Source organism: Pipistrellus hanaki, assembly GCF_964339955.1.
Source record: "Pipistrellus hanaki genome assembly, chromosome: 16".
Classification (NCBI taxonomy): domain Eukaryota; kingdom Metazoa; phylum Chordata; class Mammalia; order Chiroptera; family Vespertilionidae; genus Pipistrellus; species Pipistrellus hanaki.
The window spans coordinates 36,102,211-36,120,169 of NC_140518.1; the positions used below are offsets into that span (position 1 = coordinate 36,102,211).

Below are 17,959 nucleotides of genomic sequence, written 5' to 3' on the forward strand. Positions count from 1 at the left end.
TTCTCTATATGACACTATAATGGCAGATACATGTCATTTTTTAAAAATATATTTTATTGATTTTTTTACAGAGAGGAAATGAGAGGGATAGAGAGTTAGAAACATCGATGAGAGAGAATCATCGACCGGCTGCCTCCTGAACACCCCCCATCAGGGATGTGCCCGCAACCAATGTACATTCCCTTGACCAGAATTGTTCCTGGGACCTTTCAGTCCACAGGCTGACGCTCTACCACTGAGCCAAACAGGTTTGGGCTACATGTCATTTTTTATTTCAAAAAACCATAGAATGCAAAAAAACAAAAATGAGCCATAATGTAACTTATGGACTTCGGGTGATTATGATGTGTCAATGTAGGTTCACTGATTCTAACAAATTTACTACTCTCCTGGCTGATGTTGATAATGGGAGTGGCTGTGTAGATAGGGACAGAAGTTTATAAGAACTCTCCAAAAAGTTCCAGAGACATAGAAACACAGAAGACATTGCAGAACCTCAGAGGGAAGGAAGGAGAGGGTGCCAATTTTCATTAAAAAACTAAAACTATTCTATAAAAGAGAAGTAGTCTAGAGAATTAAAAATGGCAGCAGAGTAAGTAAATGCTGCATAGACATGCTCCCAAGCCAGCAATATATTTAAAAAATCATACACCATGATAAAATGGGATTATTCCAGTGATGCAAGGCTGGTACAGTATTCACAAATCAATAAACATGAAACCTCACATAAACAGATTGAAAGACAAAAATCACATGATCATATCAATAGACACAGAAAAGGCATTTGAAAAAATCCAACACCCATTTTTTATTTAAAAAAAACAACAACTCTCAGCAAAGTTGGAATAGAGGGAGCATATCTCAACATAATAAAGGCCATATATGACAAACCTACAGCCAACATCATATTCAATGGGCAAAAAATAAAACCATTTCCCCTAAGAATAGGAGCAAGACAGAGATGCCCACTCTCACCACTCCTGTTTGACATAGTACTAGAAGTGCTAGCCATAGTAATCAGACAAGAAAAAGAAATTTAAAAAGCATCCAAATTGAAAAAGAAGTAAAACTGTCTTTATTCACAGATGACATGATATTGTACATAGAAAACCCCAAAAATTCCATAAAAAAAAAAAACTATTAGACTTGCCCTAGCTGGTTTAGCTCAGTGGATAGAGCATCAGCCTGCATACTGAAGAGCCCCTGGTTTGATTCTGGTCAAAGGAACATGCCCAGGTTGTGGGCTCACTCCTGAATAGGGGGTGTTCAGGAGGCAGCTGATCACTGATTCTCTCTCATCATTAATGTTTCTATCTCTCTCTTGCCCTCTCCCTTTCTCTCTAAAATCAATGGGGATTGCATTGAATCTATAGATTGCTTTGGGTAGTATGGACATTTTAATGACATAGATTCTACCAATCTATGAACACGGTATATTCTTCTATTTGTTTATGCCTTCCTCTATCTTTTTTTTTTTTTTCAATATCCTGTAGTTTTCTGAGTACAAGCCTTTTATCTCCTTAGTTAAACATATTCCTAGGTATCTTAATTTTTTTGGTACAATGATAAATGGGATTGTTTTTTTCAGTTTCTCTTTCTGTGAGTTCATCATTGGTGTATTAAAAAGCCATAGATTTCTGAGTGTTAATTTTGTATTCTGCTACACTGCCAAATTAATTTATTAAGTGTGGTAATATTTAGAAATACATACATACATACATATAAGTATGTATGTATTTTAAAAATACATATGTATGTATTTTTAAAAATTATCACACAATAAATTAATTTGGCAATGTAGCAGGATACAAAATATTATATATGTAGTATGGACATTTTAATGATGTTGATTCTACCAATCCATGAACATGGTATGTTCTTCCATCTGTTTATGTCTTCCTCTATCTCTTTTCAGTGTCCTGTACTTTTCTGCATATAGGTCTTTTACCTCCTTTGTTAATTTATTCGTAAGTATCTTAATTTTAGTGTCCTCCACCTCATTCAGAGCCTTTCCACAATTGCATCCCAGACCCCTTTCAGTGGGTAGCTGCCAAGTTTCCATCTTCAACTCAGGACTGAAAAACCACACCCTCCTCCAGGATGTGCCAGGGACTCTTCAAAGTCAGTGTATTCTAAACCAGACTTTCTTCCCTAACCAAAAAACACCTATTCCTCATCTCAGGACTAGCTTGATTGTTTGTAGGATCCATACAAAATGAAAATGCAGTGACCTTGCTCAAACAGGAAAGAAATGACATCAAAGCTACTAAGATATAAAGCTTTATTCCTTCCACCCCACAACTGTAGCTATAATTGCTCATCGTTGACATTACTTTGAGCCACAGGAGGGGAGATAGTTACCCTAAGACTATAAATCACAGAGAAAGTGAGAACTAGGCAAGATGGGAGAATGGGGTTTGGAGCAGATACACACCCTCATGTTGAACCCCGCCAAAGCATCTTGAGTCAGCTAATTGGGCATTTGGAAGGGCTGATGAGGTTAACGATTAGGCCCAGTACACAACTGGAAGGTTGGGTTAGTTAATTGTACAGTGCTGATGTGGAGAGTAGGAAGCATTGGTAAGAATCACACAGGAGTGAGAAATGTTGATGAGTGGCTCCTTGGTTGCAGGAAAAGTGAAAATCTCCCATGCTCTGGCAATTTGGCTCAGTGGTTGGAGCATCGACCCCCAAATTGAAGGGTCACGGGTTCAATTTCCAGTCAAGGGTGAGAACCTCAGTTGCAGCTTCAATTCCTAGTGCCCCAACTGGGGCCCCCTGCAGGAGGCAACCAATTATTTTATCTTTCACATCAGTGTTTCTCTCCTCTCTCACCTCCCTCTCCTCCCTTCCACTCTCTCTAAATATCAATGGGAAAAGTATCCTTGGTGAGGATTTAAAATAAATTTCTTTTTTTGCCGGTCTCTGTAACCTTTATTTTTATTTATTTATTTTTCAAATCTTTATGGTTGAAAGTATTACATAGGTCATCCTTTTCTCCCCCATAAACCTCTTCCAGCCTACTCCCATCCTCCCCCATAATCCTCTCTCCAAAAATAAAAAATAAAATTTAAGTAAAATGTTCCAGACATGTGTTTTTCTTCCTTTAATATCACCAAGGACCCCAAAAGGACCACAGTACTAGAAATGGAAACCAGACCCCAGTTACCCTGAGGAGAGGACCCTCAGGACATACAAATCTCTCCCACAGGCTGGCTAACTGTGGCCTCACAAATGACTTTTGCAAGGACCTGGCCTCCATGCTCGCTACCAGCTCCAGCCTGACAGAGCTAGACGTGCAGCAAAACGACCTGGGCAACCTTGGTATAACGCTGCTCTGTGAAGGGCTCAGGCAGCCTGCCTGCCAACTCAGGAACCTGTGGTAAGGCCCTGGGTCATTTCTGGGCAGAGGGCAGGGAAGGGGAGGGAGAGCAATGTGGGGGCCCTGAAATGGACAGCGGAAGTAAGGGAGCAGAAAAATGCATGGGCAGCCTGCCTCCCCTACCATATCCGCCACTGACTTAGGCCTTGAGATGGGCAGGTCTTCATCTGAGACTCGGTGTCTTCATCTGTATAACAGGACTATCATACCCACTTCATAGATGTGATGACATAAAATGCTTGTAAAACTAGAGCAGCACTGGGAACAGAGTTGAGAGGCTCAAATGATAAACACTGGTGAGGCCACATGTTCAGAGGATTCCTGCCCAGGTTTACTTCTCCATCCAAGGCGTCCTGCCATCCTTTTCCTTCCTTGTTTCTTTCCTTCCTTTCTTCCTTTCTTCCATCATTCCTTCCACCTTCTTTCCTTCATCCTTCTTTCCCTCCTTCCTTCTTTCCTTTCTTCCTTCTCTCATTCATTTATTCATTCACTCGTTCATATTTTCATTCATTTCATGGCTTCCATGTGCCAAGCACTGGGCCAGACACTGAGGAGACAATATTGAGCAACAGACACAGGCCCTGCCCCCTGAAGCTTGCACTCCAGTGAGGAGACAGATGCTGATGACATGTTAACACACAGTGTGTATCTCTGAGCTCCATGCGGTTTGTGAAGGGAAAGTGCACTGTTGCACTATGTTATGAGAGTATAACGGAGTGGCAGGCGGAGGGGGGCGGGGAGGGTGGAATTAGACTCAGGGGCAGGGAGGGCCTCTCTGGGGAAGTGACATCAGGCTGAGACCTGAAGCAGAAGGAGGGGTTGACCAGGCCCAGTCAGGGGGAGCAGTCCAGTCTGAGAATAGCATCGGGGAGAACCCAGGACAGAATCAGGCTTAGAGCACTGGAGAGCCCTGTGGCTGAGGTGCAGTGACCTCCAGTCCTCATTTCCCATGCTGTCTCCCAGCCACTTCCTGTTGCCTCCCAGCATAAAAACAAGTCCACAGCCAGGTTCTGACTGAACATTTCCCCGCGACTCCTGGCTGGGGCCTATTTCACACTAAGAGCTGACAGGGCTCCAAACCTCCATGTCCTGACCCCTCTGTCTTGGCCAAGGCTCCAGCCGACTCTCAGCCTTTTCTCTGAGAGTCCTCCTTTCTCAAACCTAAAGCAGCAGAAAGTTAACACTCTACATGTGGGTCCTCCCAGAGCCCACTCTGACCCTTCACAACCAAGAGCACCCCAGGTCTACCACCACCCAACCTCTTCCCCTCTGAGCATGTGTGGCTGTCACCATCTCCTCTATGTCACCACCTCTCCAGAGCTGGGCCTTTGCAATAGGTCTGTATCCATGCCCTCTGTCTTGGTTGAGGCTCCAGCCGACTCTCAACCTTTTCTCTGAGAGTCCTCCTTTCTCAAATCTAAAGCAGCAGAAAGTGAAAACTCTACATGTGGGTCCTCCCAGAGCCCACTCTACCCTTCACAACCAAAGGAAGTCCACCTCTGGGGCTGGCATCTTTCAACCTCAGTCCCCTCCCCTCTGAGCATGTGTGGCTATCACCATCTCCAGAGCTGGGCCTTTGCATCACCATCTCCAGAGCTAGGTCTGCATCGATGCCCTGCTCACCTGTTACTCCTCACCTGTTACTTTTGGTTGCCTCAGAGCAGCTCTAATACGTCCTGAGAAGGTTTCTGCCTCCTTCCTTCCTAGGGCCCTGGGACTGGGATGAGAGGAACAACCACTTCATCATGGGTCATCCCCTCCCCAGGGGAGAACAGCTCTGACAGCAGGAATGAGGCAGGGTCTTCACACCTGCCTTGTCCATGGCTCATAATAGGTTACTCCATGTTGGAGGTGAGGACATGGAGGCCCAGAGAGGGCAGCAGCTATCCTAAATCCAATAGATATCAAGAGCACAGGGCGTGTGAGAATGGAAACAGGCTCTTTCTTTCCAGGAAGCCTCCTAGCCGCTGGGAAGGAAATCCCAGGACCTACTTCGGTGTGGTGAGTTTGAGGCCACGGGGACTGACTGTTCTCTGGTGGATGCTGTGAAGTGCTGCTGAGTCTGTTTTCAGGAAGGAAGACCCACCCCACACCCTTGAGAGTGCTGCCAGCTACAAAGATGGCCTCTGCCAATTAGAGTCATCTCACACAAAGTCACTGTCCTCCTGCGTGGCTTGCATCTAGTGACTGGTGTAGTGGTATAAGGACCCTCCTCCAAGTATGGACAGCCCTGGAGGGTCATTCCCACATCAGAAGTCCCACAGAGACAGCTGTGCTCCTTGGGACTGCTTCACAGCCCAACATGTCACTCTACCCAGTCCTGTTACCTCCCTTTGCCCTGGTTTTGCCCCAAGAACACTCCCTAATAAACCTCCTAACTCAACTCTACTTTTCATCGTAGAATGTGTTCTTAAGGAACCCAACCCACAACAGGTTCCTACAGGTCCTGGAATGTTCCATGATTCTGGATCCTGAGGCCCTTGAGATCATGTGGGGGGCCCTGGATAACTAAGCTTCCTTTGTGCTTTGCAGGCTGGACCGGACTCAGCTGAGTGAGGAGGTGAAAAAGATGCTGAGTCTTGTGCAGCAGGAGAAGCCTCAGCTGGTCAACATCGGTAATTGGTAAGGAGGAGACATAGAACTCCCTCGAGCTGACCCAGGCCCACGGCCGACTCCTACAGACTGTTCCAGAAACATGGGCTAGAAGTGGGAATGGGTGAGGTTGGAGGTAGAGACAGACAGAAGCAGGAAGAAGCCAGGAAACCACAGCAGCCAGAGAGAGGTTGTTTCTTTGTTTGTTTAGTTCAAACAAGATTATGTCCCTTGTCTGTTGAAACCCTTCCATGAGATGATAAGGAGGTAAAAAAAAAAAAAAAAAAAAAAAAAGAAGAAGAAGAAATGTGTATCAGTGAGTGGGTAAGATTTGGAACGTGAAAAGCCATGATGTTGAGGGGGAGGTAAGGACAAGCAGAGAGAGCTTTGGAGGGGACAGACCAACCTCATTTAATCTCCACACATATAAACACCCATGCATGCAGCCCAGCTGAGGGGAATCCTGGGAACAGGAAAATACGATTTCCTGCTGGGAATTGGCTGCAGCCCCATGGGCCTTCATTTTGGTATGTTTTCGTCTGTCACTGCAAAGTACATCTATGCCCTGGTGCCCATTCCTCAGCCTCACCTAATCTGGCAGAAGCCATTAGGAGGCCTTAGGAGCCATTCCTCAGAGAACAAATATTGCCTTCAAACCCACAGTGTGTTAGGCTCAGGACTATGGAACGGGCCCAACACCCAGGAATTAACTCAACAGGGACACAGGCCCAGGTGACCCACAGCATGAATCATCATGCCTGAGTCAGCGTGAATGCTCTGATGGCCTCTTTGAGTCCGTCCAAAGGACCTGAGCTGAGTTATGAAAGGTGGGAGGGCTTGGCTGAGCCTCAAGTGGGTAGATTCCTGACAGAGGTAGAGGCTCTAATCTCAGCTCCTTTGAGGAATGGAAGGATGCCAGGTACCAGAAACACTGCTATTCCAAGTGTGGACCATGGACCAGCAGTGTCAGCATCAGCATCACCTCAGAGCTCATTAAAAAATGCAAATCTCAAGCCTCACTCCAGACCTGCTGAATCAGAATCTGTGTTTTGACAGGGCCTTTGAGCAGCACTGGATTAGAAGTGAGTGAGCAGGGAGAGTGGCAGAGGTGGGATTGGAACTGAGGGGAGGCAGGAAGTTGGGAGGCAAACAGGCTTTTGGGCCATGTTAATAACTTCTGCTTCTACCTCAAAAGCAGTAAAAAAAAGATTTCAGGGCATCAGTAGCTAAGTGATGAGTCAGGATCAAATTTAAGACCAGCTGCTGTGTAGAAATGGTCTGGAGAGGGACAACAGAAGAAGAGGACACCTTTAGAGGAAGAATGCAGTGGTTTCAGCCACAGATACCAGGGCCTTTGCTGGAGGTGGGGGCTGTGGAGGTAAAGAGAAGGGACTAGAAAGGAGAGCTATACTAGAGCCAGTGACAAGGTGGCCAATCAACTCAGAGGGAGCCAAGAGTTAGGACTGCATCCCAGTTCCTGCAAGGATGGAGGGTTGGATGCAAGCCCTCACAAAGACAGTATCTATGCAAGAATGTCAGATGAAGGCCATGAGTTCAAATTCAGATGGGTTGAAATTAAGTGGGGATGTCTTGTAGACAGCCCCAACTTCCTCCAAGATCTCAGGGAGAATGACCAATTCTGTGTCTAGGAAGCCAAGTGAAACGGTCACTGAGATTGTCCCAGGTGGAGGACAGACGAGTGATGGCACATCTCCACCCCAGTGGCAGACATCAGAACCAGGTACTTTGAAGGCGCCAGGCTGGGAGCACCATTAATTGGGACAGGGGTGAGGAGGATATGGAAGGTCATCCCCTCCATGCTCCTGCCTCTGGGGTGAAGCATAGCAAAATTCCCAACTAGAGAGGCCTCGCTCCATGCAAGGTCTTCCACATGTGGAACCTGATAAGACCTCTGGTTTCCTCCCTCCCAGACTCAGGGGCTGAGGCTGCTCCTCTCCAGCTCATCTCTGGCATGTCTCAGGCTCTGGTCCATGCTGGCCTCTGAGGGCTGGGAATCCCTTTTCATCATTGCCCATCCACCTTCAGAACCATGTTCTTCTCATAAGCTCCCTTTCTGCTGGATTCTGGAATAGAAATGCCTTCTGTAACAGTGGGCAAGGGTGGCATCAGGGGACAACAGGGTTGGGCCTCCTCAGATAGCAGGCAGGCAGCCCCAGGAGCATGGACAGAGCCTACTAACACACACTGTCCAAAATCCAGCTAGGTAAGCCTTGAGAAGGACCCCTCCATGTTATAGCTTAAAGGGTAGAAGAGGCCAGACAGGAGGCCCTAAATCTGACCACTTCCCTGTGTGTTCCAGAGGAGAGCTCCCCTGAAGAATTACCGACACCCTGTTTTCTGATATCTCATGAACCTCTGCGAAACCAACCAGTGGAGCTTCTAAGGCTGGATGATGACTTCTGGGGCCCCACAGGGTCTGTGGCTACAGAGATGGTTGACAAATTCAGGAGTCTATACCGGTGAGTGACAGGACTCTGGTGTGCCAGGCTGGCTTCCCCACCCCCACCATCCCTACACTGGATCCCAACAGACACTCAGCACCCCACTCATGATCTATTGGGTCCCTTCTCATTGTTGAGCCACCAGGCAGAGAAACGGGGCTGTATTAGTACTTTTATTATGGAACAGAAGTTTTATTATGAAAAGTTGCAAACAACAACAAAAAAGACCAAAGTACTACCACAAACTCATTATCAGCCTCAACAACCATTTTCCTAAATCTGTTTCAACTATTCACTTTCCCCTTCTTTTGTTATTATTTTATTTTATTTTTAAAATACTTTCATTTTATTGTATGTCATGTATGCCTCAATCAAGTTCTTGTTTTGTTTTGGGTTTTTATTGATTTCAGAGAGGAAGGAAGAGAGAGAGAGATAGAAACATCAATGATGAGAAAGAATCATTGAGCGACTACTTCCTGCATGCCCCCTATTGGGAATAAACCCCGCAACATGGGCAGTTGCCCTTGTCTGGAGTCAAACCCAAACCCTTTAGTCCACAGACTGAAGCTCTATCCATCAAGCCAAATCAGCTAGGGAGTTATTATAGTACTAGAGGACCAGTGCATGAAAATTCATGCACTCGGGGGCGGGCGGCAGGGGGATCCCTCAGCCCAGCCTGCTCCCTCTCACAGTCTGCCACCCCTTGGGGAACAGGTCTAAGCTGTTAGTCAGACATCTCTTTGGCAGCCTGGAAACCCTCGAGAGATGTGGGCCTAAGCCTCAGTTAGACATCCTTCGCACTGCCAACGAGGCAGGAGAGGTTCCTACCACTGCCACTATCCTAGCAGCCATCAGCCCGGCTTGTGGCTGAGTGGAGCTCCCCCTGTGGGAGTGTAGTGACCACCAGGGGCAGCTCCTGCATTTAGCGTCTGCCCCCAGTGGTCAGTGCACATAATAGTGACCGATCATTCTGCAATTAGGGTCAATTTGCATATTACCCATTTATTATAAAGGATTTTAAATACAAAACACCAGGTGATCTTATCTATATATATTTTCTGGTTCATTTAGAAGAATAAAGATATCTTTTTATCCATAACCACAATGCCACTATCTTATCTAACAATGTTTACAATAAGGTACTTTTATATCATCTAATATCCATTCTACATTCAATATGCTCAGTTGTCCAAAACTTGTCCTTGTAGTATGTTTGTTCTAATCAGGATCCAAACAAAGTCCACCGGTTGTAATTGGTTTCTTATGTCTCACAAATCTCATTCAAATCTCTTCCCACCTATATGTTCCTGTCTTGTTAACATCATTGTGTGTAAGGGACCATACCACTAACAACCAACCATGAGTCATGCCTCTCAAGCATTTCCAGTCGTAAGTAATCAATGTCTATCATCTTAGTCCTGCTCTCTTACATAAAACATTACCATTCGCTGTCACAGACATGATCTCAGCTGGGTGATAATATTACTCCCAACTGACACACACAGAAGCTGACATCCAAGGAGCCCACTCTATACCAACCAGGAACCTGGGGAAAGTCTCTGTAATATTTCTGAAAGTGTTATTGTAAGCTCAAATGGCTATCATTAATATCACCATATAGATTACACTAATTGTTGAAAAGTCGTACCTTTAAAAATAATAACTTTCCTATTTTATGTTTCTTAATACTATTATTATTTTCATTATCATTGTCATTCTAGAAACAGTTAACCATCTGCAGTCATATATTAAGCCATCAACATATATTAGGTCCTTTATTACTCACAATTCTATTATTACTTTTACTTATAAATAAGAAAACTGAGGCTTCCTGAATTCTTCACCACTGCTGCTGCTCCCAAGGCTGCATACACCAGGCAGAGCCAGAATTGGAGCCAGAACCAAGGCCCAAAGAAGGGAAGAGGAGATTTTCAGTATTTAAACAGACCACCCCTTAGGTGAGTACAAGCTAGTTGTCCTTGGTTCAAGAGGCGTGAGGAAGTCTGCTCTGACAGTTCAGTTTGTTCAGGGAAATTTTGTTGAAAAATATGACCCAGCGGTAGAAGATTCCTACAGAAAGCTAGCTGAAGTACATTGCCAAGAGTGTATTCTCAAAATCCTGGCACAGCAGGAACAGAGCAATTTACAACGATGAGGGATTTGCATATAAAGAATGGCCAAGGGTTTGCACTGGTATATTCTATCACAGTTCACTCCACATTTAATGACTTCCAGGACCTGAGGGAACAGATTTTATGGGTTAAGGACACAGAAGATATTCCAATGATTTTGGTTGGCAATAAATGTGTCCTGGAAGATGAGCGAGTAGTTGGCAGAGAACAGGGTCAGAATTTAGCAAGACAATGGTGTAACTGTGCCTTTTAGAATCTTCTGCAAAGTCAAAGATCAACATTAATGAGATATTCTATGACCTGGTCAGACAGATCAATAGAAAGACACCATTAAAAAAGAAGAAGCCTAAACAGAAATCCTGTCTGCTGCTTTAGGCCCACAGTGAGCAGCAGCTCTGTTTCAGATTACAGGGATGAAGAACTGGAGCCTAATTGGAAAATGCCATAATTCCAGACTTCAAAAAAATAAATCTGAAGCGGCTTCTCCTGTTTTATATATTATGTGAAAAATTTAGGTTTTATATTGGTTTGCACATGTTCCCTGGAAAGAACAGAATTATTCTGTGTATATCTCTTAGAAAATAACACAATAGTATTTCTCCTTTGCAATAGCAGTTATAACAGATGTGAAAATAAATATACTTGACTCTAATATGATTATACAAAAGAGCTTGGATGCATTTCAGAAGTTAGATATTGCTACTATAATCAAATGATTTCATATTGACCTTTCTATCATGATTCCTCCCATCAGGCACTAAACATTGAACGATTATACTTTATGTATGTAACGATATAGATGATGAAATTTCCCCTCAAACTCATTACAGCAGATAACTATTTGGAGTCATTGACTTCATTTTATATTTTAAAATTTTGAAATACCATCCTATCATTATATATTAATTAAAATTGTTTGTGCATAATGCTTTCGAAAAAGGGTTTTTTTTTTTTCAGCAGAGACACAGACCCAGGTGACCCACAACATGAATCATCGTGCCTGAGTCAGTGTGAATGCTCTGATGGCCTCTTTGAGTCCATCCAAAGGACCTGAGCTGAGTTATGAAAGGCGGGAGGGCTTGGCTGAGCCTCAAGTGGGTAGATTCCTGACAGAGGTAGAGGCTCTAATCTCAGCACCTTTGAGGAATGGAAGGAGGCCAGGTACCAGAAACACTGCTATTCCAAGTGTGGACCATGGACCAGCAGTGTCAGCATCAGCATCACCTCAGAGCTCATTAAAAAATGCAAATCTCAAGCCTCACTCCAGACCTGCTGAATCAGAATCTGTGTTTTGACAGGGCCTTTGAGCAGCACTGGATTAGAAGTGAGTGAGCAGGGAGAGTGGCAGAGGTGGGATTGGAACTGAGGGGAGGCAGGAAGTTGGGAGACAAAGAGGCCTTTGGGCCATGTTAATAACTTCCACTTCTATCTCAAAAGCAGTAAAAAAAAAAAAAAAAAAAAAAAAAAAATTCAGGGCATCAGTAGCTAAGTGATGAGTCAGGATGAAATTGAAGACCAGCTGCTGTGTAGAAATGGTCTGGAGAGGGACCAGAGAAGAAGAGGACACCTTTAGAGGAAGAATGCAGTGGTTTGAGCCACAGATGCCAAGGCCTTGGCTGCAGGTGGGGGCTGTGGAGGTGAAGAGAAGGGACTAGAAAGGAGAGCTATACTAGAGCCAGCGACAAGGTGGCCAATCAACTCAGAGGGAGCCAGGAGTTAGGACTGCATCCCAGTTCCTGCATGGATGGAGGGGTGGATGGAGGCCATCACAAAGACAGCATCTATGCAAGAACGTCAGATGAAGGCCATGAGTTCAAATTCAGATGGGTTGAAATTAAGTGGGGATGTCTTGTAGACAGCCCCAACTTCCTCCAAGATCTCAGGGAGAATGACCAATTCTGTGTCTAGGGAGCCAAGTGAAACGGTCTCTGAGATTGTCCCATGTGGAGGACAGACAAGTGAGGAATCATCTCCAGCCCAGTGGCAGACATCAGAACCAGGTACTTTGAAGGGGCCAGGCTGGGAGCATCATTAATTGGGACAGGGGTGAGGAGGATATGGAAGGTCATCCCCTCCATGCTCCTGCCTCTGGGGTGAAGCATAGCAAAATTCCCAACTAGAGAGGCATCGCTCCATGCAAGGTCTTCCACACTTGGAACCTGGCAAGATCTCTGATTTCCTCCCTCCCAGACTCAGGGGCTGAGGCTGCTCCTCTCCAGCTCATCTCTGGCATGTCTTAGGCTCTGGTCCACACTGGCCTCTGAGGGCTGGGAATCCCTTTTCATCATTGCCCATCCACCTTCAGAGCCATGTTCTTCTCATATGCTCCCTTTCTGCTGGATTCTGGAATAGAAATGCCTTCTGTAACAGTGGGCAAGGGTGGCATCAGGGGACAACAGGGTTGGGCCTCCTCAGATAGCAGGTAGGCAGCCCCAGGAGCATGGACAGAGCCTACTGTCACACACTGTCCAAAGTCCAGGTAGGTCAGCCTTGAGGAAAAACCCCTCCATATTATAGCTTAAGGGGTATAAGAGGACAGACAGGAGACTTTAAAACTGACCACTTCCCTGAGTGTTCAGAGGAGAGCTCCCCTCAAGTATTACAGAAACCCTACTGTCTGTTATTTCATGAACCTCTACGGAACCAACCAGTGGAGCTTCGAAGGATGGCTGATATAATGGTGGGTAACTCCTGGAACCCCACAGGGCCTGTGGCTACAGAGATGGTTGACAAACGCAGGAGTCTCTACCGGTGAGTGACAGGAATCTGGTGTGCCAGGTTCGCTTCCCCACCCCCACCATCCCTACACTGGATCCCAACAGACACTCAGCACCCCACTCGTGATCTCTTGGGTCTCTTCTCATTGTTGAGCCACCAGGCAGAGAAGCGGGGCTGTATTAGTACTTTTATTATGGAAACAGAAGTTTTATTATGAAAAGTTGCAAACAACAACAAAAAAGATCAAAGTACTACCACAAACTCGTTATCAGCTTCAACAACCATTTTCCTAAATCTGTTTCAACTATTCACTTTCCCGTTCTTTTGTTATTATTTTATTTTATTTTTAAAATACTTTCATTTTATTGTATGTCATGTATGCCTCAATCAAGTTCTTGTTTTGTTTTGGGTTTTTATTGATTTCAGAGTGGAAGGAAGAGAGAGAGAGATAGAAACATCAATGATGAGAAAGAATCATTGAGCGACTTCTTCCTGCATGCCCCTATTGGGAATAAACCCCGCAACATGGGCAGTTGCCCTTGTCTGGAGTCAAACCCAAACCCTTTAGTCCACAGACTGAAGCTCTATCCACCAAACCAAATCAGCTAGGGAGTTATTATAGTACTAGAGGACCAGTGCATGAAAATTCATGCACTTGGGGGCGGGCGGCAGGGGGATCCCTCAGCCCAGCCTGCTTCCTCTCACAGTCTGCCACCCCTTGGGGAACAGGTCTAAGCTGTTAGTCAGACATCTCTTTGGCAGCCTGGAAACCCTCGAGAGATGTGGGCCTAAGCCTCAGTTAGACATCCTTCGCACTGCCAACGAGGCAGGAGAGGTTCCTACCACTGCCACTATCCTAGCAGCCATCAGCCCGGCTTGTGGCTGAGTGGAGCTCCCCCTGAGGGAGCTCCTCCTGAGGGAGTGTAATTACCACCAGGGGCAGCTCCTGCATTTTGCGTCTGCCCCCAGTGGTCTGTGCACATAAGAGACCGATCATTCTGCAATTTTGGTCAATTTGCATATTACCCTTTTATTATAAAGGATTTAAAATACAAAACACCAGGTGATCTTATCTATATATATTTTGTGGTTCATTTATGATAGAAGAATATAGAAACCTTTTTATCCATAAACACAATGCCACTATCTTACCTAATAATCTTATCTATATATATTTTGCATATTACCCTACAATAAGTTACTTTTATATCATTTTATATCATGCAAATTAAATCCTTTATAATAAAAGGGTAATATGCAAATTACAATAAGTTACTTTTATATCATCTAATATCCATTCTGCATTCAACATGCTCAGTTGTCCAAAACGTATCCTTGTAGTATGTTTGTTCTAATCAAGATCCAAACAAAGTCCACCGGTTGTAATTGGTTTGTTATGTCTCACAAATCTCATTCAAATCTCTTCCCACCTATATATTCCTGTCTTGTTAACATCATTGTGTGTAAGGGACCATACCACTAACAACCAACCATGAGTCATGCCTCTCAAGCATTTCCAGTCATAAGTAATCAATGTCTATCATCTTAGTCCTGCTCTCTTACATAAAACATTACCATTCGCTGTCACAGACATGATCTCAGCTGGGTGATAATATTACTCCCAACTGACACACACAGAAGCTGACGTCCCAGGAGCCCACTCTATACCAACCAGGAACCTGGGGAAAGTCTCTGTAATATTTCTGAAAGTGTTATTGTAAGCTCAAGTGGCTATCATTAATGTCACCATATAGATTAGATTACACTAATTGTTGAAAAGTAGGACCTTTAAAAATAATAACTTTCCTATTTTATGTTACTTAATACTATTATTATTTTCATCATCATTGTCATTCTAGAAACAGTTAACCATCTGCAGTCATATATTAAGCCATCAACATATATTAGGTCCTTTATTACTCACAACTCTATTATTACTTTTACTTATAAATAAGAAAACTGAGGCTTCCTAAATTCTTCACCACTGCTGCTGCTCCCAAGGCTGTATACACCAGGCAGAGCCAGAACCAACGCCCAATGAATGCGAGAGGATATTTTCAGTATTTAAACAGACCACCCCTTAGGTGAGTGCAAGCTAGTTGTGCTTGGTTCAAGAGGCGTGAGGAAGTCTGCTCTGACAGTTCAGTTTGTTCAGGGAAATTTTGTTGAAAAATATGACCCAGCGGTAGAAGATTCCTACAGAAAGCTAGCTGAAGTACATTGCCAAGAGTGTATTCTCAAAATCCTGGCACAGCAGGAACAGAGCAATTTACAACGATGAGGGATTTGCATATAAAGAATGGCCAAGGGTTTGCACTGGTATATTCTATCACAGTTCACTCCACATTTAATGACTTCCAGGACCTGAGGGAACAGATTTTATGGGTTAAGGACACAGAAGATATTCCAATGATTTTGGTTGGCAATAAATGTGTCCTGGAAGATGAGCGAGTAGTTGGCAGAGAACAGGGTCAGAATTTAGCAAGACAATGGTGTAACTGTGCCTTTTAGAATCTTCTGCAAAGTCAAAGATCAACATTAATGAGATATTCTATGACCTGGTCAGACAGATCAATAGAAAGACACCATTAAAAAAGAAGAAGCCTAAACAGAAATCCTGTCTGCTGCTTTAGGCCCACAGTGAGCAGCAGCTCTGTTTCAGATTACAGGGATGAAGAACTGGAGCCTAATTGGAAAATGCCATAATTCCAGACTTCAAAAAAATAAATCTGAAGCGGCTTCTCCTGTTTTATATATTATGTGAAAAATTTAGGTTTTATATTGGTTTGCACATGTTCCCTGGAAAGAACAGAATTATTCTGTGTATAGCTCTTAGAAAAAAAGACAATAATATTTCTCCTTTGCAATAGCAGTTATAACAGATGTGAAAATAAATATACTTGACTCTAATATGATTATACAAAAGAGCTTGGATGCATTTCAGAAGTTAGATATTGCTACTATAATCAAATGATTTCATATTGACCTTTCTATCATGATTCCTCCCATCAGGCACTAAACATTGAACGATTATACTTTATGTATGTAACGATATAGATGATTAAATTTCCCCTCAAACTCATTACAGCAGATAACTATTTGGAGTCATTGACTTCATTTTATATTTTAAAATTATGAAATACCATCCTATCATTTTATATTAATTAAAATTGTTTGTGCATAATGCTTTGGAAAAAGGGGTTTTTTTTACAGCAGAGACACAGACCCAGGTGACCCACAGCATGAATCATCGTGCCTGAGTCAGTGTGAATGCTCTGATGGCCTCTTTGAGTCCATCCAAAGGACCTGAGCTGAGTTATGAAAGGTGGGAGGGCTGGGCTGAGCCTCAAGTGGGTAGATTCCTGACAGAGGTAGAGGCTCTAATCTCAGTTCCTTTGAGGAATGGAAGGAGGCCAGGTACCAGAAACACTGCTATTCCAAGTGTGGACCATGGACCAGCAGTGTCAGCATCAGCATCACCTCAGAGCTCATTAAAAAATGCAAATCTCAAGCCTCACTCCAGACCTGCTGAATCAGAATCTGTGTTTTGACAGGGCCTTTCAGCAGCACTGGATTAGAAGTGAGTGAGCAGGGAGAGTGGCAGAGGTGGGATTGGAACTGAGGGGAGGCCAGAAGTTGGGAGGCAAAGAGGCTTTTGGGCCATGTTAATGACTTCTGCTTCTACCTCAAAAGCAGTAAAAAAAAAAAAAAAAAAAAGATTTCAGGGCATCCATAGTTAAGTGATGAGTCAGGATCAAATTGAAGACCAGCTGCTGTATAGAAATGGTCTGGAGAGGGACAACAGAAGAAGAGGACACCTTTAGAGGAAGAATGCAGTGGTTTCAGCCACAGATACCAGGGCCTTGGCTGGAGGTGGGGGCTGTGGAGGTGAAGAGAAGGGACTAGAAAGGAGAGCTATACTAGAGCCAGTGACAAGGTGGCCAATCAACTCAGAGGGAGTCAAGAGTTAGGACTGCATCCCAGTTCCTGCAAGGATGGAGGGTTGGATGCAAGCCCTCACAAAGACAGTATATATGCAAGAACGTCAGATGAAGGCCATGAGTTCAAATTCAGATGGGTTGAAATTAAGTGGGGATGTCTTGTAGACAGCCCCAACTTCCTCCAAGATCTCAGGGAGAATGACCAATTCTGTGTCTAGGGAGCCAAGTGAAACGGTCTCTGAGATTGTCCCAGGTGGAGGACAGATGAGTGATGGCACATCTCCACCCCAGTGGCAGACATCAGAACCAGGTACTTTGAAGGGGCCAGGCTGGGAGCACCGTTAATTGGGACAGGGGTGAAGAGAATATGGAAGGTCATCCCCTCCATGCTCCTGCCTCTGGGGTGAAGCATAGCAAAATTCCCAACTAGAGAGGCCTCGCTCCATGCAAGGTCTTCCACATGTGGAACCTGATAAGACCTCTGGTTTCCTCCCTCCCAGACTCAGGGGCTGAGGCTGCTCCTCTCCAGCTCATCTCTGGCATGTCTCAGGCTCTGGTCCATGCTGGCCTCTGAGGGCTGGGAATCCCTTTTCATCATTGCCCATCCACCTTCAGAACCATGTTCTTCTCATAAGCTCCCTTTCTGCTGGATTCTGGAATAGAAATGCCTTCTGTAACAGTGGGCAAGGGTGGCATCAGGGGACAACAGGGTTGGGCCTCCTCAGATAGCAG

General features: G+C 44.5%; 1 protein-coding gene and 2 pseudogenes across 3 annotated transcripts in view; all 3 read left to right on the top strand.

The window, feature by feature from the left end:
- Nucleotides 1-17,959, top strand: part of LOC311610759 (NACHT, LRR and PYD domains-containing protein 1-like) — a gene marked incomplete at its 5' end in the record, with an annotated part of 58,014 nt that overhangs the window by 22,374 nt on the left and 17,681 nt on the right. The window contains 4 exons of the mRNA XM_084862290.1: nt 3,212-3,382; nt 5,915-6,004; nt 7,624-7,715; nt 8,295-8,454. Of these exons, the coding sequence (XP_084718416.1) occupies nt 3,212-3,382; nt 5,915-6,004; nt 7,624-7,715; nt 8,295-8,454 (513 nt within the window). The remainder of the gene's footprint in view (nt 1-3,211; nt 3,383-5,914; nt 6,005-7,623; nt 7,716-8,294; nt 8,455-17,959) is intronic.
- LOC311610760 (ras-related protein Rap-1A-like) lies at nt 9,796-11,118 on the top strand (annotated as a pseudogene). Its single transcript has 2 exons — nt 9,796-9,829; nt 10,383-11,118. The product of its transcript is annotated as a ras-related protein Rap-1A-like (transcript).
- LOC311610761 (ras-related protein Rap-1A-like) lies at nt 12,457-16,547 on the top strand (annotated as a pseudogene). The gene is made up of 2 exons: nt 12,457-12,568; nt 15,359-16,547. The product of its transcript is annotated as a ras-related protein Rap-1A-like (transcript).